Here is a 22,246-nt window from a genome sequence, read left to right as displayed (position 1 = left end):
GTTGGTGCTTTTTACGTGCCACCGGCACGGGGGCCAATCAGGCGGTACTGGCAATGACCTCACTCAAATTAAAATTCAGATAAGTAACTACTGCCTTATTTACCTGATGAGGCTACTAGGATATTACATTGCAAGTAATTACAGTGCTTATGCAGTGAGTAAGGAGCAGAGAGAAACTTACTTTTAACAGTTGGGTTGCTCATTCTTTCCGAAGCAGCTTCCTCAGCTCCTGGAAGCGTATGTATGAAACAAAACAGTTCTTCTGCGTTAGCGTATTCTCTCTCTGAAAGCAATGGAAATAAGAGAACAATCATAATTGGCAATGAGATACACTTACTGAAATTAATGTCAAGAAGGAATCCGGGGTAGAGGTAGACCTAGGAAGACATGGGACGAGGTGGTCAAGCATGACCTTCGTACGTTGAGCCTCACAGAGGCTATGATGAAAGACCAAGTCCTCTGGAGATATGCTGTGATTTCGAAGACCCAACGAATGAAGTGAGTTCATGGCTCGCAGGACGGCCTGCTGTGCTAACCTTGGATCATAGAGTGACCCGCTGTTCTTGAGGAGACTTATTGAGTCAAGTACGTTAAAACAAACATCAAATGAAAATTGAATGAAAATGGTAGTTAAGACACCCGTGCCGGTGACAAGTTAAAAGAAAAGCACCATCCGAACGTGGCAGATGCCAGCGCCACCTGACTGGCGTATATGTCACTGACCGATCATGGCCATTTGCCAGTCTCGTCTGGCCACTGTAAAAAGCACACACTACACTCATGGAGTGGTTGGCGTTAGGAAGGGTATCCAGCTGTAGAAACTCTGCCAGATCAGACTGGTGCCTGGTGCAGCCTCCTGGCTTCTCAGACCCCGGTCGAATCGTCCAACCCGTGCTAGCATGGGAAGCGGACATTAAACAATGATGATGATGACAGGCACAAAGCTTACATATCAGTAGGTTTTTCTATCTAGTTGTGTGTGTGTGTGTGTGAGATCATCATCATCATCATCATCATCATCATCATCATCATCATCATTTAATGTCCGTTTACCATGGGTTGGACATTATGGCAGTAGGTGGCTGGCTGAAGAGCTGCCTGGCCTTATCTCTGTTTTGGTATGGTTTAGGATACCTTTCCTAATGCCAACCACTTTAAAAAGTGTCCTTTTATGCAGCACTGGCACAAGTGCTTCTTATATGGTACCAGCACACATACATACAGATATATATATATATATACAAGCACACACACAATAAAGATGTAAACAAGAAAGAGTGGATTGAGTAAAATATGCTTCTTGCATAATACTACAATTGTTTCATCACTTTACCAGCAGATAATTGGTGAAATATTATTATATGATATATTAAATATATAACATTACATTAGTATTATTTCAGCAATATTGGCAAATGGACAGATATGGTGGTTTTTACTCCTTTTACCATGACAGAATTTTTTCTTCCCAGACAACTGCAGTGAATTTGACTTTTGAAGTATATTTTAACTAAGCTAAAGTTCACTTATGCCAAGTTCTCTTATGGCTTGAAATCTGTCCAGAGTTAACTCTCTTTGGTATTTTTTATTGATAACAGCTTAAGAGCTAGAAATGCAGGGTCTGGGAATCTGACAGCACTAGACAGATATGGTGTTTTTACACACATACATACATATAAAACTGCTGGACCAGGAGATGAAAGTTGCAGAGAGAGTCATAGCTCAACTAATTAGGAAGAGAGTCAACCTAGATGAGATGCAGTTTAGTTTTGCACCAGGGAGAAGCACTACTGATGCTATCTTCCTAATAAAGCAACTGCAAGAGAAGTATTTGGCAAAAAATAACCTCTGTACTTAGTTTTTGTCGACATGGAAAAAGCCTTTGACAGGGTTCACCATTCCTTTATCTGGTGGTCATTGCAGAAGCTAGGGATAGATGAGGGGTTGGTGAGAACTATACAAGCTATGTATAGGAATGTTGTCATTAAAGTAAAAGTCAGCACTGAGTATAGCAATGAATTAATTATACAGGTAGGAGTTCACCAAGCAGTGTTCCTCAGACTTCTCTTGTTTATCATTGTCCTCCAGGCCATAACAGATGAATTTAAGACTAGTTGCCCTTGGAAGCTCTTCTATGCTAATGACCTTGTTCTTACAGCTGAATCTCTACTAGAATTAGAGAAGAAATTTCAGGTGTCAAAGCAAGGTCTGGAATCAAAGGCCCTAAGAGTTAATTTAGTGAAGACCAAACTCCAAGTAAGTAGGAAAGCAGATAAATTCCTAATCCCTTTGGGGAGCTGGATCTGCTCGATATACAGAAAAGGTGAAGGTAGAAATTCCATAGTGTATCCAATGCAAGCTATGGAGACACAAGATGTGCAGCAGTATTATGGGAAGGTTAACAGAGAAAGTAGTCTCTGTGTATGACGGGTATAATAAACACGAAGAATGTACAAGAAATAGACTTCCTCAAATGTCTGACAGGATCCTTGAAAGTAGTAGATAGCTTCTGTTGCCTAGCAGTGGAGGAGGAGGATGCTTTGTGTAGTTGCTAGTACAAGAATGACCTGAGCAAAGTTCAGAAAGCTACCTTTGTTGATAACAAAGGGCCTTCTCCTCAGAGTTAAAAGCAGATTGTATGATGCCTGTGCATGGACAGCGATGCTACATGGCAGCATTAATGACATTTCATCTGTCTTTGTGTTCTGAGTTCTAATTCCACTGAGGTCAACTTTGCCTTTCGTCCTTTTGGGGTTGAAAAATTAAGTAGCAGTGAAACACCGGGATCAATGTAATCAACTTATCCCCTTCTCACAAATTTCAGGTTTTGTGTCTTCAGTAGAAAGGATTATTATTAGTAGTAGTAAGGTGGCAAACTGGCACAATTGCTAGCATTCCAGGTAAAATGCTTAGTTACCTTTTGTTCGTATTTATGTTCAAATCCCATCAAGGACGAATTTTCCTTTCATCCCTTTGGGGTCAATAAAATAAAAACCATTTGAAATCTGGGGTCAATGTAATCAACTTACCCCTCCCCCCAAATTGCTGGCCTTGTGCCAAAGTTTGAAACCATAAATATTATTATGTATACAAACCTATGCCGTCCATTTTAAGCTTGAAATACGCATAATCAATGAATACTTGTGGATAGCCTTGTTGTTGCAGAGTTCTGATGATAATACCATTTCGGGTTAAGTGGGTGGCAGAAACCTCTTCTGTCGCTGCAACGATAACAAAACACAGCTGCAATCACAACAAATACATTTTATCAATTTTATCAATTTTCTTGTAAAAATTAGTTATTCCATTTTCATCTACAATGCTACAAGATTCTGGGCAACCTTTACATTTAGCCATTATTATTTTTTAGGAAGTACAGTTCAAGTTCAAACCCTGCCGAAGATAATTTTCATCCTTCTGGAATCAATAAAATAAACACAAGCCAAAAACTAAGGTAGATTCATTTGATCTTATCGTGTGATTCTCTCTAGACATTAGAAATCATTCTTCTTCTTCTTCTTCTTCTTATTATTATTATTATCATCATTATTATTATTCCTTCTTTCTTAAAATTTTCTTCCGTTTCTCGCCAAGTGTTTTCCGTACACCTAGGGCAGAGTTATTATTATTATTATTATTATTATTATTATTATCATTATTATTCTTTGTGTCTGGACCTGGTGGCCACATGTTCAGAGCTCTGTAAGTTTTGCTTAAAATCTGTTGTTTCATTGTTAGGATTTCTAAATTTTATTGAACTTTTGATGATATAATCCAGCTCACTGCAAGAGGGGGTTAGCTGGGGGCTGGCGAGAAATTGCTCTTTAAGGGAAAATTTTGAGTTTTAAAATCAAAATAGTTAATGTGGTTGAGAGGGAGGGCAAGAACAACAACAACAATACCAACAAAAGCATAAAGAAGGGAAACAGAGGAAAACAGCAGCACCACTACCACGACCACCACCACAAAAGCCAATCAAAGCAACAACAACAACAAAGAACAAGAAAATAATGGAAAAAGAATTTCTTCATGCAAAACACCTAGTTGGGCAACACCTTACCCCCAAATTGTAGCTTTTGTGTCAATACTAGAAATCTTTATGACTATTATTTCTAGTAGTATCTTGCAGTTAGTCACAAGAAGTGTCTTCAAAGAAGTCCAATCTCCTATTTTTAACAGTAGGCCACTAAATGTTTGCTGAAGAAAATTCCATCTAATATCAGATACTATCTGTATTATTTTGAGACAGGAAATAGTAACAGGTCTCACCGATGGCACTTGAACTTTGAGCTTTACAGATTGCTAAGTAAAAATATTACTGCTTATACTACAGATTTTGTGTCATTTCACCTCATTATGTTCAACATCAAATAAAATAACTTATCCTGCTATCACTAAGTAAGTGACAGATTACCTTGAAGATTATCTAATTTGAGACAAATAAACAGTATAGTACATTGTAGTACAATCAACAATACAGTCACCCAGAAAGTAATAAACATGTAGTGGACAGCCTGTCACTCCATAATGTATATGTTTATAGTCACGTATAATGTTGATAGGCTTTGATACCAGTTCCAAATTTTCGGTGATTGTTAAGCTATTGTACAACTTGATAAATAAGAAAATCTTTTTTATTTTCATCAATCATTAGCACTGAATTTCCACGAATATCATGTAACAAAATTGTTGTGGTACACCTGAGCACTGTATACAATAATTTCATTATTATTATTATTATTATTATTATTATTATTATTAATTATTAATTATTATTATTATTATTATTATTATTATTATCATTAAAAAATTTTTATTTATTGATTTTGTCTCTAATCAGTAAGTGTTATTTCCTATTTGCTTCTATCTAGAAATCAAAGGAAATGACTATCATTCCCTTTTAAACTTTGTTGTTGTAACCTGGACATCAATGTTTTGAAACTGACTTATTTTCCATTACATTTCAGACAGATTCAGCACAGAGTTGCTGAAGCAGAAATACCATTATAGCAAAATATTCTGCTCAGTACCATTAGATTTGCTTGTCAGTTTATTGACCTTAACCACTTGAGCAAGTCCCTTAGTGCAGAAATAGTGGAGGAGCATCATAGCCATGTGTTGAGAGGGATTCTTTGAGTTTGAATAGAAATAACAAAAGCAAAGTTTGAAGGATATATTAGCTATTGTTCATACTTTCCAGGGATAAGTAAATAGGAAATAACTGGACAAAAATCATGCTACACGGTGTAATCAAAGAATCCAATCAACACAAATATGAATGTATGGAGGCTATCATTTCTCAGTCAATGAGCATAGCTACCTTTCACATATTTGTACAGTTTTTCCAGTCCTTTTGGCCATAATAAATAACCTGGATTTCTCACTTTCATTAAGAGTTTTGCTGCTGGTTCAGCTAGCTCCTTATCAAGTGAAGTTGCTCTCAGCAGAAAGGACAATTCTCTCACACATTCACCTCTTACTCTCCCTCTCATATACATATGTATAACAATCATGTCTGTACTTGCACAACTGGGACTCAGTAAGACATATACCTTCTCAAATCTGACCTAAATACATGAACATTAAGACACACAAACATTATTATGTAACTTCTAAAGTTTGCTTTTCCACTCAACTGGACTTTCTTTTCATGTTTTCTACCAGCCCACCATAGTCAATTATACTAAATCAACAGAATATGAACTAAACTAATTATAAACACATAACCTATCTCTTATTACATTCATCCTTACCAAAATCAAAAAAATTATCCTACAAATATCATCTGTTGAAACAACATGGCTCTAGTCTGTTTTTCCCTCTCGAGTTTGTGAAAATTTTGATGTCCTCCTTGGTAAATTTCATCATACTAATAATCTAGCAGAGTTAAAAAATTCCTAATAAAATGTTTTACAGCTCATATGCAAATGATTCCACATTGCATTTATCCACTCAGTTCTCATTACACATCATTATCATCATCATCATCGTTTAATGTCCGCTTTCCATGCTAGCATGGGTTGGACGGTTCGACTGGGGTCTGATCTGGCAGTGCTTCTACAGGCGGATGCCCTTCCTAACGCCAACCACTCTGTGAGTGTAGTGGGTGCTTTTTACATGCCAGGGGAGGCTTAGTTTGTTCATTAACTGCAATGTTCTACACTTACTACTTATTTGTTTTACCAATAATAATAGTAATGATGGTGAAAACCATGAAAGCAATGGTGATGATGACAATCCAGTATACATTCTTCAATCAGCAGCAAAATATATAATGATTTCTAACATTGGGCACATAAGCCATTCATTCAAGAGAGGGATACAATCAATTAAAAAGAATCCTGTACATTGGATGAGCTTATTTTATCAGCCTTGGAGAGCTGAAAAGCAAAAGTGATCTTAGTAGGATTTGATCTCAGAACAGAGAGATTTACATAAATATTGTGAGCATTCTACAACTTTAGTCAATGTACTGACGTAGCCTATTGTACAATAATATACTGGATTCTTGTTTGATGAGAGGAGGACTGCGGATTTGATGGGAATGCTGGGGTTGGAGGAATCAGTGGAATGGTTGGTAAGGGCAAATGGAGTGAGGTGGGCATATGGGCATGTGTTGAGGAGGAATGAAGAGCATGTTCTGAAGAGGGTGACTGCATTTGAGGTAAATGGAGCACGAAAGCGAGGTAGACTGACGAAAAGGTGAAGTGGACAGGTAGAGGAGGAGACTGGGAGGGTTGGTTTGAAAAGAGAGGACACCCGAAACCAGGCGAGATGGTGAGATGGTGTGGGGGCAGTTACTATGGCATTGAGGTAGATCTAGCCACCCCTGCTAATGGAGACAAAACCCGGATTTAAAACACTGGATGATGATGATGATGATGATTCTTAATCTCAATTGATAAATATATTCAGCAGTGACTTACCTGTTGTGCCTGGTTGACATTTCTGAAAATAAACTGATGAAAGTTGTTTAAAGGAATCTAGAACAGAGATTTATAGATGAATTCCTATATTTTAGAAGTTATGTGCAAATATACAAAATCAATTTTAAAGCCAATTATTAATGCAAGTGCTGTAATATAACATAATATAGCATTGTAGTGTTGATATTATTTAGCACTAGATTAGGAATGATCCAGTAGACTTAGGATTAAAGGCATTACAACTGTTATAATCCTGTTTCTTTTTTTTTCCTAACAGTGCATCAAAGAACCTGCTGTGAAGTGTGTCCTTGCTCCTCTTTAAGATAGCAGGACGGGATTTGAGAAAAATTTGGTTATTTTTTCAAGTAACCATTTACAAGGTTCTTCGTTAGTGAATTGAACCAGTGTGTGTGTGTGTGTGTGTGTGTGTGTGTGTGTGTGTGTGTGTGTGTGTGTGTGTGTGTGTGTGTGTGTGTGTGTGTGTGTGTGTGTGTGTGTGTGTGTGTGTGTTATTGATATTGGTGTAATGACTCTCCTATAACACAACAAAATTCAAGTAAAATTGCAATCTACATTAAAATGTTAGCAAAATATGTTTTGAAAAATGTATAGATTAAATATTTTAAGATTAGAATTTCAGCCAATTTCAATTTTTAAGGCTTTAAAATCCAGAGAAACTAAAACCTGTTAAGAAAAATATATATTCAGCAATTTCACATGCCAAATGTTCAGACATTATAAAAAATAGTGTAAACAGATTTTGCTAATATTTTAAAACTTTACATTTAAATTAGATCTCAAAATCTTGTTGCATCACATATACATCATACATGATCCTAAAAGTGAAGCTTATAAGCTTTCATTTGATGCCAACAAGAAGCAATTTGAGTTGTATTTTTACAATCTCCTTTACTTTATTGTAAAGTATTGCTGAAATTTTACATGCACTTTTTCACTTCAATCTGGTTTAAATTGCAAACTTTCTTTTATCATAATTATAAGAAACTATAACCAGCTTAGTAAAATCAAGTTCACAGTTAAAATTTACCATTTCTGAATAGATTTTTAACACCCTTTTTCAGTTTCACACCCATATTAGATTTTAAAAATATGGCTTCATATATAAACTACATGGTGGTCCTAAAAGCAGATTTTATGAATTTTCATTTAACACCAGTTAGAAAATAATCTGAGGAGTAGTACTTTTGTTTCATTTCTTTTTAGACCACCCCCACTCACTGCTGATCAAAGAACATACCCCAATTTATAGCCCTTACCTATTAAAAGCTTTAAAAAAACCTGCTATCATGAAATTTTTATTGAAAATATTTCAAAATGACAATAAAGTTGAGAAAATATACAGCTTATGGACTAAAGTAGGTATTTTTTATATATTTATTTAGCTCTTAAGAGCTAGGACAACTACTCATATTTGACATTTTTCTAATATTTTTTAAATGATCTTCACAAAATCCTTAACAGCATTTCATCTGTCATAACATTCTGAGTTCAACTTTACCTTTCATCCTATCACGGTTGATAAAATAAGTACCAGTTGAGCACTAGGGGTGACGTAATTGATTTACTCCCTCTTGCAATCTTGCTGGCCTTGTGCCAAATTTTGAAACCAATATTTTAAAATGCGCCTTCTGGCACCTGTGCTGGTGGCATGTATAAAAGGATTCGAGCGAGGTCGTTGCCAGTACCGCCTGACTGGCCCCCGTGCCGGTGGCACGTAAAAAGCACCCACTACACTCTCGGAGTGGTTGGTATTAGGAAGGGCATCCAGCTGTAGAAATTCTGCCAAATCAAGACTGGAGCTTGGTGCAGCCATCTGGTTCACCAGCCCTCAGTCAAAATCGTCCAACCCATGCTAGCATAGAAAGCAGACGTTAAACGATGATGATGATTTTCAATTGTACATCCTTTTAAGATTCTGAGATCTGGTCATATCACGCATAAACCTAGAGTTGAATTTATGAGCCTTCATTATTTTCACACTGATTTGAAAAAATGTAAAGTGAAGTTGTTTTTGTTACTGCTTCATTCTGCGGAATCCACTAACTGAATCCTTAATGCAGGGGTTGATTGCTTTAATGTTTATCTACTGTGAAGTATACAATGAAAGCTTAAAACAACTGTGAAACTATTTAACTGGCCAGTGGCACGTAAAAGCACCATCCGAACGTGGCCATTGCCATTGCCACCTCGACTGGCCTCCGTGCCGGTGGCACGTAAAAAGCACCAACCGATTGTGGCCGTTGCCAGCCTCCCCTGGCACCAGTGCCAGTGGCATGTAAAAAGCACCCACTACACTCACGGAGTGGTTAGCGTTAGGAAGGGCATCCAGCTGTAGAAACATTGCCAGATCAGACTGGTGCCTGGTGTAGCCTCCTGGCTTCCCAGACCCCGGTCGAACTGTCCAACCCATGCTAGCATGGAAAGCGGACGTTAAACGATGATGATGATGAAGAAGAAATATTAGTTTCACATTTCGGCACAAAGCAAGCAACTTCAGGGGAGGAGGGTAAGTCAATTACTTTGACCCCTGTGCTCAACTGATACTTATTTTATCAACCCCAAAAGGATGAAAGGCGAAATTGACTTCAGCAAAATTTGAACTCAGAATGTAAAGACAAATGAAATGCTGCTACACAGTTTGCCTGGTACACTAACAATACTGCCAGCTTGGTACCTTATGCATCAAGAAATATTAAATTATCAAGAAATTGTTGACAAATAAAATAACCATGTTTTAAACTTTTAAAGGATGATCTGGACTTGGGTAACGGTTTCAAAATACTAAAGTTTGATTTTATTTTTTTACTATATTTAATATGTAATACGTAAATGTTACAAGTATTCTTGCTTTTAGCCATTTAGCATTTAAATTGGTCATATCCGACCTGTTTATTTGTTGTAGATTTTGTCCTCTGAAAACTTAATGAAATTGCTACTAATTTAAGAAGTTTAACTTGAATTACTGATAAATGAAAAATAAACTATTTATTAGAAATTATAATAAACTGGACAAAAACTGGAAAGTGCTTTATCATAGGTTTGCTCAATCACAGCTGATCTGAGGTTAAAAAACAAAACTCATGTTACTCCAAGCCAACAAAGGAAGGCCTCTGTGTAGTTTTTCAACTTGCTAGAAATAGCTACCAAATTTTCCTAAAATCACATTTTACCATCTTAAATTAAGGAAGGACACACTGAACAATGAAACCCTATATATATATATACACAAAATGATAAAATAATAAATATATTTTACATAAACCAAGAGAAAAACTACCTGCAGGGTAATATTTCTTTCAGTATTTACAATTGAAATGTTATTAAAACTTCACTAGTACTAAAAGTACTTTTGTGACTAAAATCCTGAAATGCATATACAGTTGTGGTCAAAATGTTCAGAACGGCATTGTTTTCGTCAGAAAAGTAGATATACGTTTTTATCAAAGTTGTTTTATATTCTATAATTTTCACACACAATAAATACGATATCAATTATTATTGTCTGAGATTTTGGTGTAATTTGAGAAAATAATACAAAAGTTATGGATGATTTAGTGATTTACTGCAAAACCCATGGCGGCCAAAATGATCAGAACAGTTGAAAAAAATAACAAAATAATCAAAAATGACAGAGAATACTGGAATTATTTAATATTTAGTGTGAAGCCCTTTAGCTTCAATCACACTCTGACATCTTTGACTGCATGAGGAAATTAAATTTTCAATTTCTTGCTGGGTGATCTTATTCCACTCTTCCTGAAGGGCATTCCATAATTGCTCAGTTGTTTTAGGATTTTTGGCTTTCGAACGTTCTCCTAGAATATTCCATACATTTTCAATAGGATTGAGATCTGGGCTTTGAGCAGGCCAATCCATAACAATAACCTTTTCAGCCTTAAGGAAGTTCATGACCACCTTAGCCTTGTGACATGGGGCATTGTCCTGCATGAATATGGGTGGTCGCTTAGTTGAATTTCTCAGCACAGGAAAGACATGATCTTTTACAAGTTGTTTATAAACTCCTGCATTTACCTTTCCATGTAATCGCACCAAAGGGCCCACACCATCTCCAGATATCATCCCCCAAACCATGACACTTCGTCTACCGAATTTAACACTAGTCTTAAGGCATTTAGGCAACAATTTTTCACCTACTTTTCAAAGAATGTACCTTTTCCCATCTGAGCCAAATAACATAAACTTAGATTCATCACGGAAATGCACCGTTTGCCATTTTTCTTGAGACCACAACACATGTTCGGTTGCAAAGGTAAGACAACACTTTTTATTCTTGGAGATGATCAGTGGCTTCACTGCAGGTGCTCTTTCTTGTAGGTCATGTTCAACTAAACGATGAGACACAGTTTTTCGAGATAAAGTTTTCTTCAGTACAATGCTCATTTCCCGAGAAACAGCAGCAGCAGTTTTAAATCTGTCCTTTTTAACCAACTTTACCATAGCACGATCTTCTCTCTAGGTCGTTTTTCTTGGCCTACCTGTAGACTTTCTTTCTTCACACGAACCACAATCATCGTAGACCTTAAGAATACCGTGAACAACACTTTTTCACTTGTTAACAATCTTTGCAATAGACCCAATACTTAAATTATCCTTCTTTCGAAGCTTAATAATCTGCTGACGAATTGGTAACGGAGTAAGTGGCATTATATTAACAAAGTACACTGCAGATATTCTTACTAATGTTTAGTAAACTAACTGTCAGGTAAACAAATTCAAAACATTAGAGTTCACCGGTTAAATATACTAAAACACGGAGTAAAAGCAACCATTCTGATCATTTTGGCCGCCATGGGTTTTGCACTGAATCACTAAATCATCCATAACTTTTGTATTATCCTCTCAAATTACACCAAAATCTCAGACAATAACAATTAATATCGTATTTATTGTGTGTGAAAATTATAGAAACTAAAACAACTTTGATAAAAACTTATACCTACTTTTCTGACAAAAACAATGCTGTTCTGAACATTTTGGCCGCAACTGTATATAGAGATGTTCTACAATACTTACTTGAACATAGTCAGGTCCCATAAGTAACTTCATAAAAACACAATCTTTGCTCAGTCGACAATGTTCGATATTCACGTCATCATTAGGGTCCCATCTGCCAGCAATCAACGAACAATGGAAACACTGCACTTTATCACCTTTCCCTGAAGAAGTAATCAGAATAAAAACATTACAAAATATTCAATACTAATTATAAGACCATATTAAGTATGTTATCCTACATGTAAACTTTTCAATATCATTATTTTAAATTGCCTTACCAATGAATACTTTTAACTCTTTACTCTTTTACTTGTTTCAGTCATTTGACTGTGGCCACGCTGGAGCACCGCCTTTAGTTGAGCAAATCGACCCCAGGACTTATTCTTTGTAAGCCTCGTACTTATTCTATCAATCTCTTTTGCCGAACCGCTAAGTTATGGGGACATAAACACACCAGCATCGGTTGTCAAGCGATGGTGGGGGGACAAACACACATATATACGACGGGCTTCTTTCAGTTTCCGCCTACCAAATCCACTCACAAGGCTTTGGTCAGCCCAAGGCTATAGTAGAAGACACTTGCCCAAGGTGCCACGCAGTGGGACTGAACCCAGAACCATGTGGTTGGTAAGCAAGCTACTTACCACACAGACACTCCTATACCTATAAATAATTTTTAGAAGAATAAATAATCTTTACAAGAAAACTCATGTTTTCTTATCTCTTTTTTCCGTCTTATCTAGTAAGTGCATATGTAACAATATTTCACTGAGAAAGTCTAATAAAACCAAAATGTATAGAGTTGTTTCTATATTAACCAAAGATCAGACTCACTCTTCTCCACATTTCCATTTAATTCCTAATCAATTTAAATTAAATTCCAGAGACAATTTGCTGGGGCTGCCTGCTGGAGCCTAGCGGTAGGTATTTAAAGGGAAAAATTTGACAAGTCAGTCAGTCACTGGCTGACAGTCGCTGACGATACATCAAAGAGGCCAGGGAATAGAAGAAAGAAGAAAGACATGCACCCAACACCAGAGCTGAAGACACCTCCAAAAGGCGGGGGTCCCGCCACATCAAAACGGTAGAGGAGTAGGGGCCGAAACCAGACATGGTTCCTCCTGATGATGTCTTGAGCTAACTGGATCCTATAAAGGAGCTGTTGTGGTAGCAGACCACAAAACACGGTTATAATTCCTAAAAAAATTCCCTTACCTTACTTCAAAAAAAAAAAAAAAAAGAAAAAAAGATGTCATAATGCTAATAACTTTTCAACAAGCAAAATAGCTTAGTTCTAGAATCTGTATAAGAGATGCAAGTAGTAACTCTACTGAAAAGTAATGGTTGTTACCACCTTAGTGTGGTCATTTGGTACAGAACAACGTTACTACTCTTTTTAACCCTAGGAGGACACCTCTTCCAGTTGGTTAACGACACAATATCTGTGTCCATTATATTGTGAACAACACCTATCCAGCTGGTTTCAGGATTTTACCCTTCCTCAGTACTGGTACACCTGTCTGCTAGACATAGCAGTCATTCATCCCAGTTCACAATATATAAATAAATATATTTCTTTATTGCCCACAAGGGGCTAAACATAGAGGGGACAGACAAAGGGATTAAGTCAATTACATCGACCCCAGTGCGAAACTGGTACTTTATTTATCGACCCCGAAAGGATGAAAGGCAAAGTCGACCTCAGTATATAAAAATAAATAAGTGACATTCAGTCACTGATCTTGCAAAAGAAAGTTAATTCAATCAACTATACCCTTCCAAGATAAATTTGTGGCTAGTGTTAATCTCAGAAATTAAAAAGAAATTAAAGATTAAAACAATATAAATTGGTGATCTCTAATTGTGAAGGGAACCTGTGAAAGGGGGAGACCCAAGAAGATGTGGCATGAAGTAGTGAGAAAGGATTTTTAGATGCTGGGCTTTACTGAGGAGATGACAAGGGACTGAGATCTCTGGTGATTTGCCGTACTTGAGAAAACACATCAAGTTAAGTAAAATCATGGCCATCCATACAGGTATGTGCTTTATGGCCATGCCCCAACTCTCTCCCTCCCAGCCAAGAGGTCTTTGTCTTGTAGTGCTGGTATCATGTAAAATGCTCTCATGCCAGTGCCATATAAAATACCCTTGTGCCAGTAATATTTAAAATTTTTTTCTCTCCTTGTTTTTTCTGTGTCCCTTTCTGTAGAAGAGCGTAGGTTCGAAAATGTAAAAGACTTTTTCTATTCCTGAGCGGTATACTAATACACTAGTTTGTTTTGTACACCACCTGTCTTTGTCTTTTCTTTTTTTCGTAAACTCTCTTATATTTAAAATGAACTTGTGCCAGTACCACATAAAAGCAATAACATGTAAAAGTACCCAACACACTCTGTAAAGTGGTTGAACATTTTCATAACAAATCCTACCATGCCTATTGAGGAGGCCAAAACCCAACAATGTGTTGAAGTAACTGAATCAAAAGGATCTAACCCTTTTTAATCCAATCTGTTCTCACCTCATAAGCTTAATTTTTTAGTGGGGAGATAACCCAATTTTTTAATGGGGGTGAGATAACCAAGAGCTAGTGCTGAATTCAAATTGGTCCCAAGTTGTTACCTCCCCCACAAGGGGTAACAACACTTTGGATCTACTATTTACCGCTTCTCCTGAAACAATTATTAGTGTCGCTACTGAAGAACCTTAAGGTGACTCTGATCATTCCATGATCATGGCTGACTTGTCTCTGATTGGTTGTAACAAAAACCACAACCATCTTCAAACTGCCAACTCCTATACCAAGCTGCGACACCCAAACTGGCTTGAATTTTATGTCTATGGAGATGCGAACACCATACTTCAGAACATTCTGAATTCAATATGGCCGGCATGTGCAGCATCGGTCAAAAAACTACCCAATAGTGCAATTTGGTAGACTGCAGCAGTCCGACTTGCCAGGAAAGAACGCCGTAATACTGAACAGGAATACAAAATGCACAAATCAGAGATCAACAGGAAAAAGTGCAATAGATCAGCCAACCATCTCAAGCAGGTGACAAAAAAGGCAGTGCTTGAATTTGAACAGTGCATAGCAACCAACCCTGACAGCAAAGTGTTCTGGAAGTATCTACATTCAAAGCAGAGACCCCACTCTCCAGTTGGTCCCCTTCACAATCCCCACACAGGGCAGATTACTGACAACCTCAAAGAATGTGCAGAAATCATTGCTTGATGCTATGCAGGCATCTTTACTGTCGAAGATCAAAATGTTCCATCTCCATCACCTCTGACACCGGACTCTATAACTACTATGAAATTTGCACCAGCAATTCTACAACGCCACCTTAAGAATAAACTTAACTATGCCTCTCCTGGTCTCGATGGTGTTATATACCTACTTCTCAAACGCGGTGGGTACTTTATTCTGAACCAACTTTCATTATTCTTTCAATTCTGTCTTGACAATGGTGTTACTCCAGAGCAGTGGAAAACTGCCAGTGTTATCCCTCTGTTCAAAAAAGGTGACCGCACATCACCTGTCAACTATCACCCCGTCAGTCTTACTAGCTGCATTGCCAAACTGATGTAATCCTGTGTCAAAGAAACCCTCTGGAATTTCTGGAAGTCTCACAGCCTCATCCAGCCGTCACAATTTGGTTTTATTCCTAACTCCAGCTGCTGTAATCAACTTATCGAGTTTCTTGAGGATATTACCCGAATCACTGATGGCGGCTCCTGGGTGGATGTTGTTTACCTGGATTTTGCTAAGGCTTTTAATTCTGTGCCACACAAAAGACTTATGGTGAAACTCTCTGCAAATGGTGTAAGAGATGATCTCTATAACTGGTTGAAGTCCTTCATTATCAGCCAAAAAGAGGTTGTCACAGTTCTAGGACAGAACTCTTCACCCTACGAGATGACATCTGGTGTACCACAGGAATCTGTTCTTGGCCCCCTTTTATTTGTTGCATATGTTAAACACATAGATGCCAACTTAAAGAATGCCACAGTGCAGATGGCATCAAGCTGTACCTCGAAATAAAGAGGACAGATCCTGTACACTATAGATCTTTATTGTAATCAGACCTGGACACAATACAGCAGTGGATCATGGACTGGCAACTCAAGCTGGCTGTGGACAAATGTACCACCATGCATTTTGGGAGGAAAAACCCAGCGTCTACTTACTCCATCCACAACATTAATCTCAAAAAGTCTTCTTGTGAACGTGACCTGGTGCTATTGTTGACAGTGATTTGCGTTGGACAAAACACATCGCTAAAATTTCCAAGAAGACTGAGGGTGTCTTGGCATCACTTACCAAGTCCTTTGTGAGCCACTCTCTGGCTTTCTATCTGAGGCTTTATATAGCTATGGTGCAGCCTCACCTGGAATTTGCATCACCAGTCTGGAACCCCTATCTTGCCCAGGATATTAATCGTCTGGAAGCCTCCGGTGACGTGCAACCAAAAGAATACCCTCCATCAGGCATTTGCCATACTCTGAACACCTTACTTCCCTGGGCATGGATACATTGATACTCCGACGTCTGGCAACTGACTTGGCAGACACCCATAAAATTATTAACCATCTTACTAACAATAACTCTGAGCACCTTTTCAAACTCCATCTGTCTAACACCTATTTCCTTATTACCCACAAGGGGCTAAACACAGAGGGAACAAACAAGGACAGACATAGGTATTAAGTCGATTACATCGACCCCAGTTCGTAACTGGTGCTTAATTTATCGACCCCGAAAGGATGAAAGGCAAAGTCGACCTCGGCGGAATTTGAACTCACAACGTAACGCAGACGAAATACCGCTAAGCATTTCGCCCGGCGTGCTAACGTTTCTGCCAGCTCGCCGCCTTCTGTCTAACACCTGTGGACATGTTTACAAAGTCAGAAAACAACACAGCTCCCATGACTTTCGGAAACATTTTTTTTACACTAAGAGTTGCTGAAATATGGAATGAACTGCCGGCAACAGTTGTTAGTTGTCGGAGCACTGCATCCTTCAAAACTTCCATGCTTCCTGAGATTCACCAACACTACACCTGATTTTCTCCCCTCCATACACACGCAAGCATGTATCTGACTCATACACTGATCGCTTTCCAGACATTTGTACATTACTGCATATACTCTATACGCACTTTTGACAAGTTGTGGTGCACCTGAGCACTGTATACAATAATTTCATTATTATATTATTATTATTATATAAAGATTAATATTTTATTTTAAATAAATCATTTTCCCCTTAAAGAAACTACATTAAGCATATGTGTGTCTGTGGAGTACTCAGCCACTTGCATGTTAACCTCATGAGCAGGCTGTTCAGACGATCGAATCAACTGGAATACTCATAACCATCATAACCAACAGAGGGCCAGGCCTCCATATGGCATCAGCCATTTTCAACAATGATACAAGGAACAACTAGTATTTACAATACTTATCCTTTTCCCCAGGAAAATGGATATCCGTAGCTCTAACCAGCAGCAACACTTAGAGAAAAACTAATGGATGTCTTATTGTTTTTAGTAATTAGCACAAACTACAAACACATCCTCATAAAACACAATGTGTAAATGCAGAGTAGATACATTACAATGCCAGCATGGAAAACAGACATTTAAATGATAACGATGATTACCAATCAACAGAAAATAATGAAATGGTTCCTAACCTGTGTAAAAGAATCCTGAATCAATTAATAGTTTTGGCGGTGGATATTGACCTCTTGGCCATGTTTCAAACGTTAGTTCTCTTGAGCCTTTTGAACTGTATTGTGGAAAATAGGGTTTATGTACGATTATATTGTTCTCTGATGCAGTCTTTTTTGCTTGGATTTTCAAAAAGGGACAAAACGCATTCAGTTCTTGGTGTTTCTCGAAAGGGTCATCGCCTTCATTCCATTCATCGATTATTAAATAACAAAAAACACATTTTACTTTGCTGTCTCCTCCTGTATAAATAAATCCAGCTTCAGCAATCCGTTCCTTTGACACATGTTTATTAGTCCAGTTTTGAAATGTTGTAAGTCGGTTCTCTGCCAACCAATGAGGGTGTGGAATATCATTGCCATTTTTATTCATACTTGATTCTCCTACATCGGCAGTGTCTATGAAAGATGACACTAGAAAAAAAATAGAATAAAAATTTAAAAATTTAAAAATCAATAAAGATGTTGTTGTAAATTACTTGGACAAACGAATGTTTATGTATTTACATTGTTTTGATTTAATTACACATTTTCTCATAGCTTCAAGATTTCAATAATGCGATTATTTATTTTTTAGAATGACATTGTTAGATAAGTGTGAGAGGCTAGATTTGGCCAGTCAACATATGAAACAAGTAGAATATTTGGGTCAGATATGGCCAGTCTAAACTCTAAAGGGTTAACTCTTTTGCAATCACATTATTTTGTCAAAAACAATGCTTCTTTATTCAGCAGAGTGGACTTAGTGCTTTTTATGTGGCACAAGCACATACACATATATATACTTGCAAATCTACCCATCTATGATGGAGGCATAAAATGAGGGAGGAAAGTCATAGCAGTAGTATGTATTGAGAAATGTGTAAATGAACTTGAAAGATTACTGGGCAATGTCTTAGAGAAATCACATTATTGTTGGTGATACAGCATTCTATTGCAGCTATATGACGTGTGTTTGTGACTCAGTGACATGTGATGATTCACTCCTGAACTGAAATAGGCTCCCAGCCTTTGTATCTATCATGAATGGTTATGTGGACCACTCATGAGGAAAGTTAGAGCTTCCTTCGACCACTACATAAAAAGTATTAAGAAAAATTGTTATTTAGATATACTTTTATTTTAGTTGTTTACACTATTTTACGCTTGTTTATATTCAAAGATCACAAATTTCCTTATTTAAAATATGAAACATATTCTTTTCGATAATATCAATATGATTACAAAACTTCTTTGTAGACAATATTTTCTATTTGGCCAACATCATCATCATCATCGTTTCATGTCTGCTTTCCATGCTAGCATGGGTTGGACGATTTTGACTGAGGGCTGGCGAACCAGATGGCTGCACCAGGCTCCAATCTTGATCTGGCAGAGTTTCTACAGCTGGATGCCCTTCCTAACGCTAACCACTCAGAGTGTAGTGGGTGCATTTTATGTGCCACCAACACGGGGGCCAGTCAGGCAATATTGGCAATGACCTCGCTCAAATCTTTTTACACATGCCACCGGCACAGGTGCTTGTAAGGCGACGTTGGTAACGATCACATTCGAATATATAAATATATATAACCCATGCTAGCATGGAAAGCGTATGCTAAACGAAGATGATGATGATGATCTCAACATAGATTAGTAGTTAGCGACTTCAGGATCAGAGCTAAATAGTTGCCCAGAAGAAGACCAGCTTGGAGGAGAAGGATCTGGAAGCTTAAAGATCCTGCAAATGGACAGAGATTTAGAGACGTACTACTCGAAGTCTTCGATGACATAGAAGGGGATATAGCTTCACATAATGTGGAAGAAAACTGGAGGTTTCTACGGGACAATCTGCTGACAGCCACTGACCAGATCTGTGGATGGAGCAAAGTCCCATCTCGACCCAGGGTAATGTGGTGGTGGAACAATGTGGTTGACAGGGCTATTAGACAAAAGAAACAGGCTTGGAGGGACTGGAAGAATGGAGGTAGCAGGGAATTGTATCAGACTGCCAGAAGGGAAGCTAGGAGACAGGTTTATTTAGCCAGAGGGGAAGCAGATAACAAAAAATTTGCCAATGTTCTGCGCTGTGAGGACCAAAGACTTGAGGTATTTCGTGTTGCAAGACTGTGTGTGGGAGAGAATCGTGATGTGGTAGGAGAGAAATGTGTCCGCATGGATGATGGTTCACTTGCACTAAATGAGGATGCAAAGAGAGAAGTTTGGAGATGCCACTATGAAAGGTTGCTGAATAAAGAAAATGAATGGGATAAAGAGAGTCTGCCGAATGTCGACCCAACAGAGGGACCAGCTATCCGAGTTGACAGTTCTTTGGTAGTTAAGGCAATTAGAAGCATGAAGACAGGGAAAGCCCCAGGCCCATCAGGAATTACTGCAGAGATGCTCAAAATATCTGGCAGTGTTGGCCATAGCCTAGTCACCCATATAGTTAACCAGGTGATACACGAAGGAGTCATACCCAATGACTGGTGTAGCAGCATAATAGTCAACTGCTACAAAGGTAAAGGTGACGCCCTAGATACAAATAATTACAGAGGTATCAAGCTGTTGGATCAGGTAATGAAGGTTACGGAGAGGGTCATAGCCCAACTGATTAGGGAGAGAGTCAACTTGGACGAGATGCAGTTTGGATTCGTGCCAGGGAAAAGCACCACTGATGCCATATTTCTGGTGAGACAGCTGCAGGAGAAATACCTAGCCAAAAATAAACCTCTGTACCTGGCTTTCGTCGACATGGAAAAAGCCTTTGACAGGGTCCCCCGATCCCTTATCTGGTGGTCAATGAGGAAACTAGGGATAGATGAATGGATAGTGAGAGCTGTACGAGCCATGTACAGGGATGCTGTTAGTAAGGTGAGGGTTGGCAACGAGTACAGTGAAGAATTCCGGGCAGAGGTAGGGGTCCACCAAGGTTCAGTCCTCAGCCCTCTCCTATTTATCATAGTCCTCCAAGCAATAACGGAGAAATTCAAGACAGGTTGCCCCTGGGAGCTCCTCTATGCTGATGACCTTGCCCTAATTGCTGAGTCACTATCAGAACTGGAGGAGAAGTTTCAGGTGTGGAAGCAAGGATTAGAATTGAAGGGCCTTAGAGTCAACCTAGCTAAAACCAAAGTTCTAATAAGTAGGAAGGTAGACAAATCACAAACACCCTCAGGTAGATGGCCCTGCTCAATCTGTAGAAAAGGCGTAGGTAGAAACTCTATAAGATGCACCAAGTGTAAGCTATGGACACATAAGAGGTGCAGCAATGTCAAAGGAATGCTAACTAGGAAAATAGTTTTTGTATGTGGCAGATGCTCGGGAGTAATAAACACTGAAAATACGCAGAGACCATCTTCCGCCACATTCCAGGGAGAAAAACTAGAAGTAGTTGATAGCTTCCGTTACCTAGGTGACCAAGTCAGCAGCGGGGGTGGGTGTGCTGAAAGTGTAACTGCTAGAGTAAGAATAGCCTGGGCAAAGTTCAGAGAGCTCTTACCTCTGCTGGTGACAAAAGGCCTCTCGCTCAGAGTAAAAGGCAGATTGTATGACGCATGTGTACGAACAGCTATGCTACATGGCAGTGAAACATAGGCCGTGACTGCTGAGGATATGCGTAAGCTTGCAAGAAATGAAGCCAGTATGCTCCGATGGAGTATACTCGACAGAGTGTAAGTTCTTTGAGAGAAAAGTTAGACATAAGAAGCATCAGTTGTGGTGTGCAAGAGAGACGTTTGCGCTGGTATGGTCATGTGGCAAGAATGGATGAAGATAGTTGCATGAAAAAGTGCCACACCCTAGCGGTTGAGGGAACCTGTGGAAGAGGTAGACCCAGGAAAACCTGGGATGAGATGGTGAAGCATGACCTTCAAACTTTAGGTCTCACTGAGGAAATCACTAGAGACCGAGACCTATGGAAGCATACTGTGCGTGAGAAGACCCGGCAGGACAAGTGAGACCATAATCCTGTAGCCTACACCTGGGATGTAGCCAGCCCACTTATGCATTCCTTTCCTTCTTGGGACACAAAACTCCACTTGTGAAGACCTGTTGAGGCAAGTGAAGATCAAGATCAAAATCAAATCGTAATCTATCAACATCAATGGAATTTGTAGCTGTGATACCAGTGCCGGCGGCACGTAAGAGAACCATCCGAACATGGCCGGCGGCACGTAAGAGAACCATCCGAACGTGGCCGTAGCCAGCGCCGCCTGACTGGCCTCCGTGCCGGTGGCACGTAAAAAACACCCACTACACTCATGGAGTGGTTGGCATTAGGAAGGGCATCCAGCTGTAGAAACACTGCCAGATCAGACTGGGCCTGGTGCAGCCTTCTGGCTTCCCAGACCCCAGTTGAATCGTCCAACCCATGCCAGCATGGAAAGCGGACGTTAAATGATGATGATGATGATATATATATATATATATATATATATATATAAAATTTTCAAATTACAGGAGTCTGTTGCTCTACTCACAGTGATGGATAACTGGCTGTGTGCAAACATCAGAGTGGGTTAAAATACACCTACATGATCTAAAGTGCCTTGTTTGCTGTGAATGTACAAGC

The 22,246-nt window shown here is 38.7% G+C and overlaps 1 protein-coding gene across 1 annotated transcript in view; it reads right to left on the bottom strand.

Annotated features, from left to right (window-relative positions):
* LOC115220435 (baculoviral IAP repeat-containing protein 7-B) overlaps nt 1-22,246 on the bottom strand; it is a 33,023-nt gene that overhangs the window by 587 nt on the left and 10,190 nt on the right. The window contains exons 2-6 of the mRNA XM_036509962.1: nt 17,659-18,108; nt 11,982-12,124; nt 6,927-6,948; nt 3,096-3,221; nt 182-283 (exon numbers count right to left, since the gene is read on the bottom strand). Of these exons, the coding sequence (XP_036365855.1) occupies nt 182-283; nt 3,096-3,221; nt 6,927-6,948; nt 11,982-12,124; nt 17,659-18,067 (802 nt within the window). The 5' untranslated portion in view covers nt 18,068-18,108. The remainder of the gene's footprint in view (nt 1-181; nt 284-3,095; nt 3,222-6,926; nt 6,949-11,981; nt 12,125-17,658; nt 18,109-22,246) is intronic.

Source organism: Octopus sinensis, linkage group LG16, assembly GCF_006345805.1.
Source record: "Octopus sinensis linkage group LG16, ASM634580v1, whole genome shotgun sequence".
Classification (NCBI taxonomy): domain Eukaryota; kingdom Metazoa; phylum Mollusca; class Cephalopoda; order Octopoda; family Octopodidae; genus Octopus; species Octopus sinensis.
Note: the sequence above shows the minus strand (reverse complement) of the source record. Positions and strands in the feature narration are given on the sequence as shown.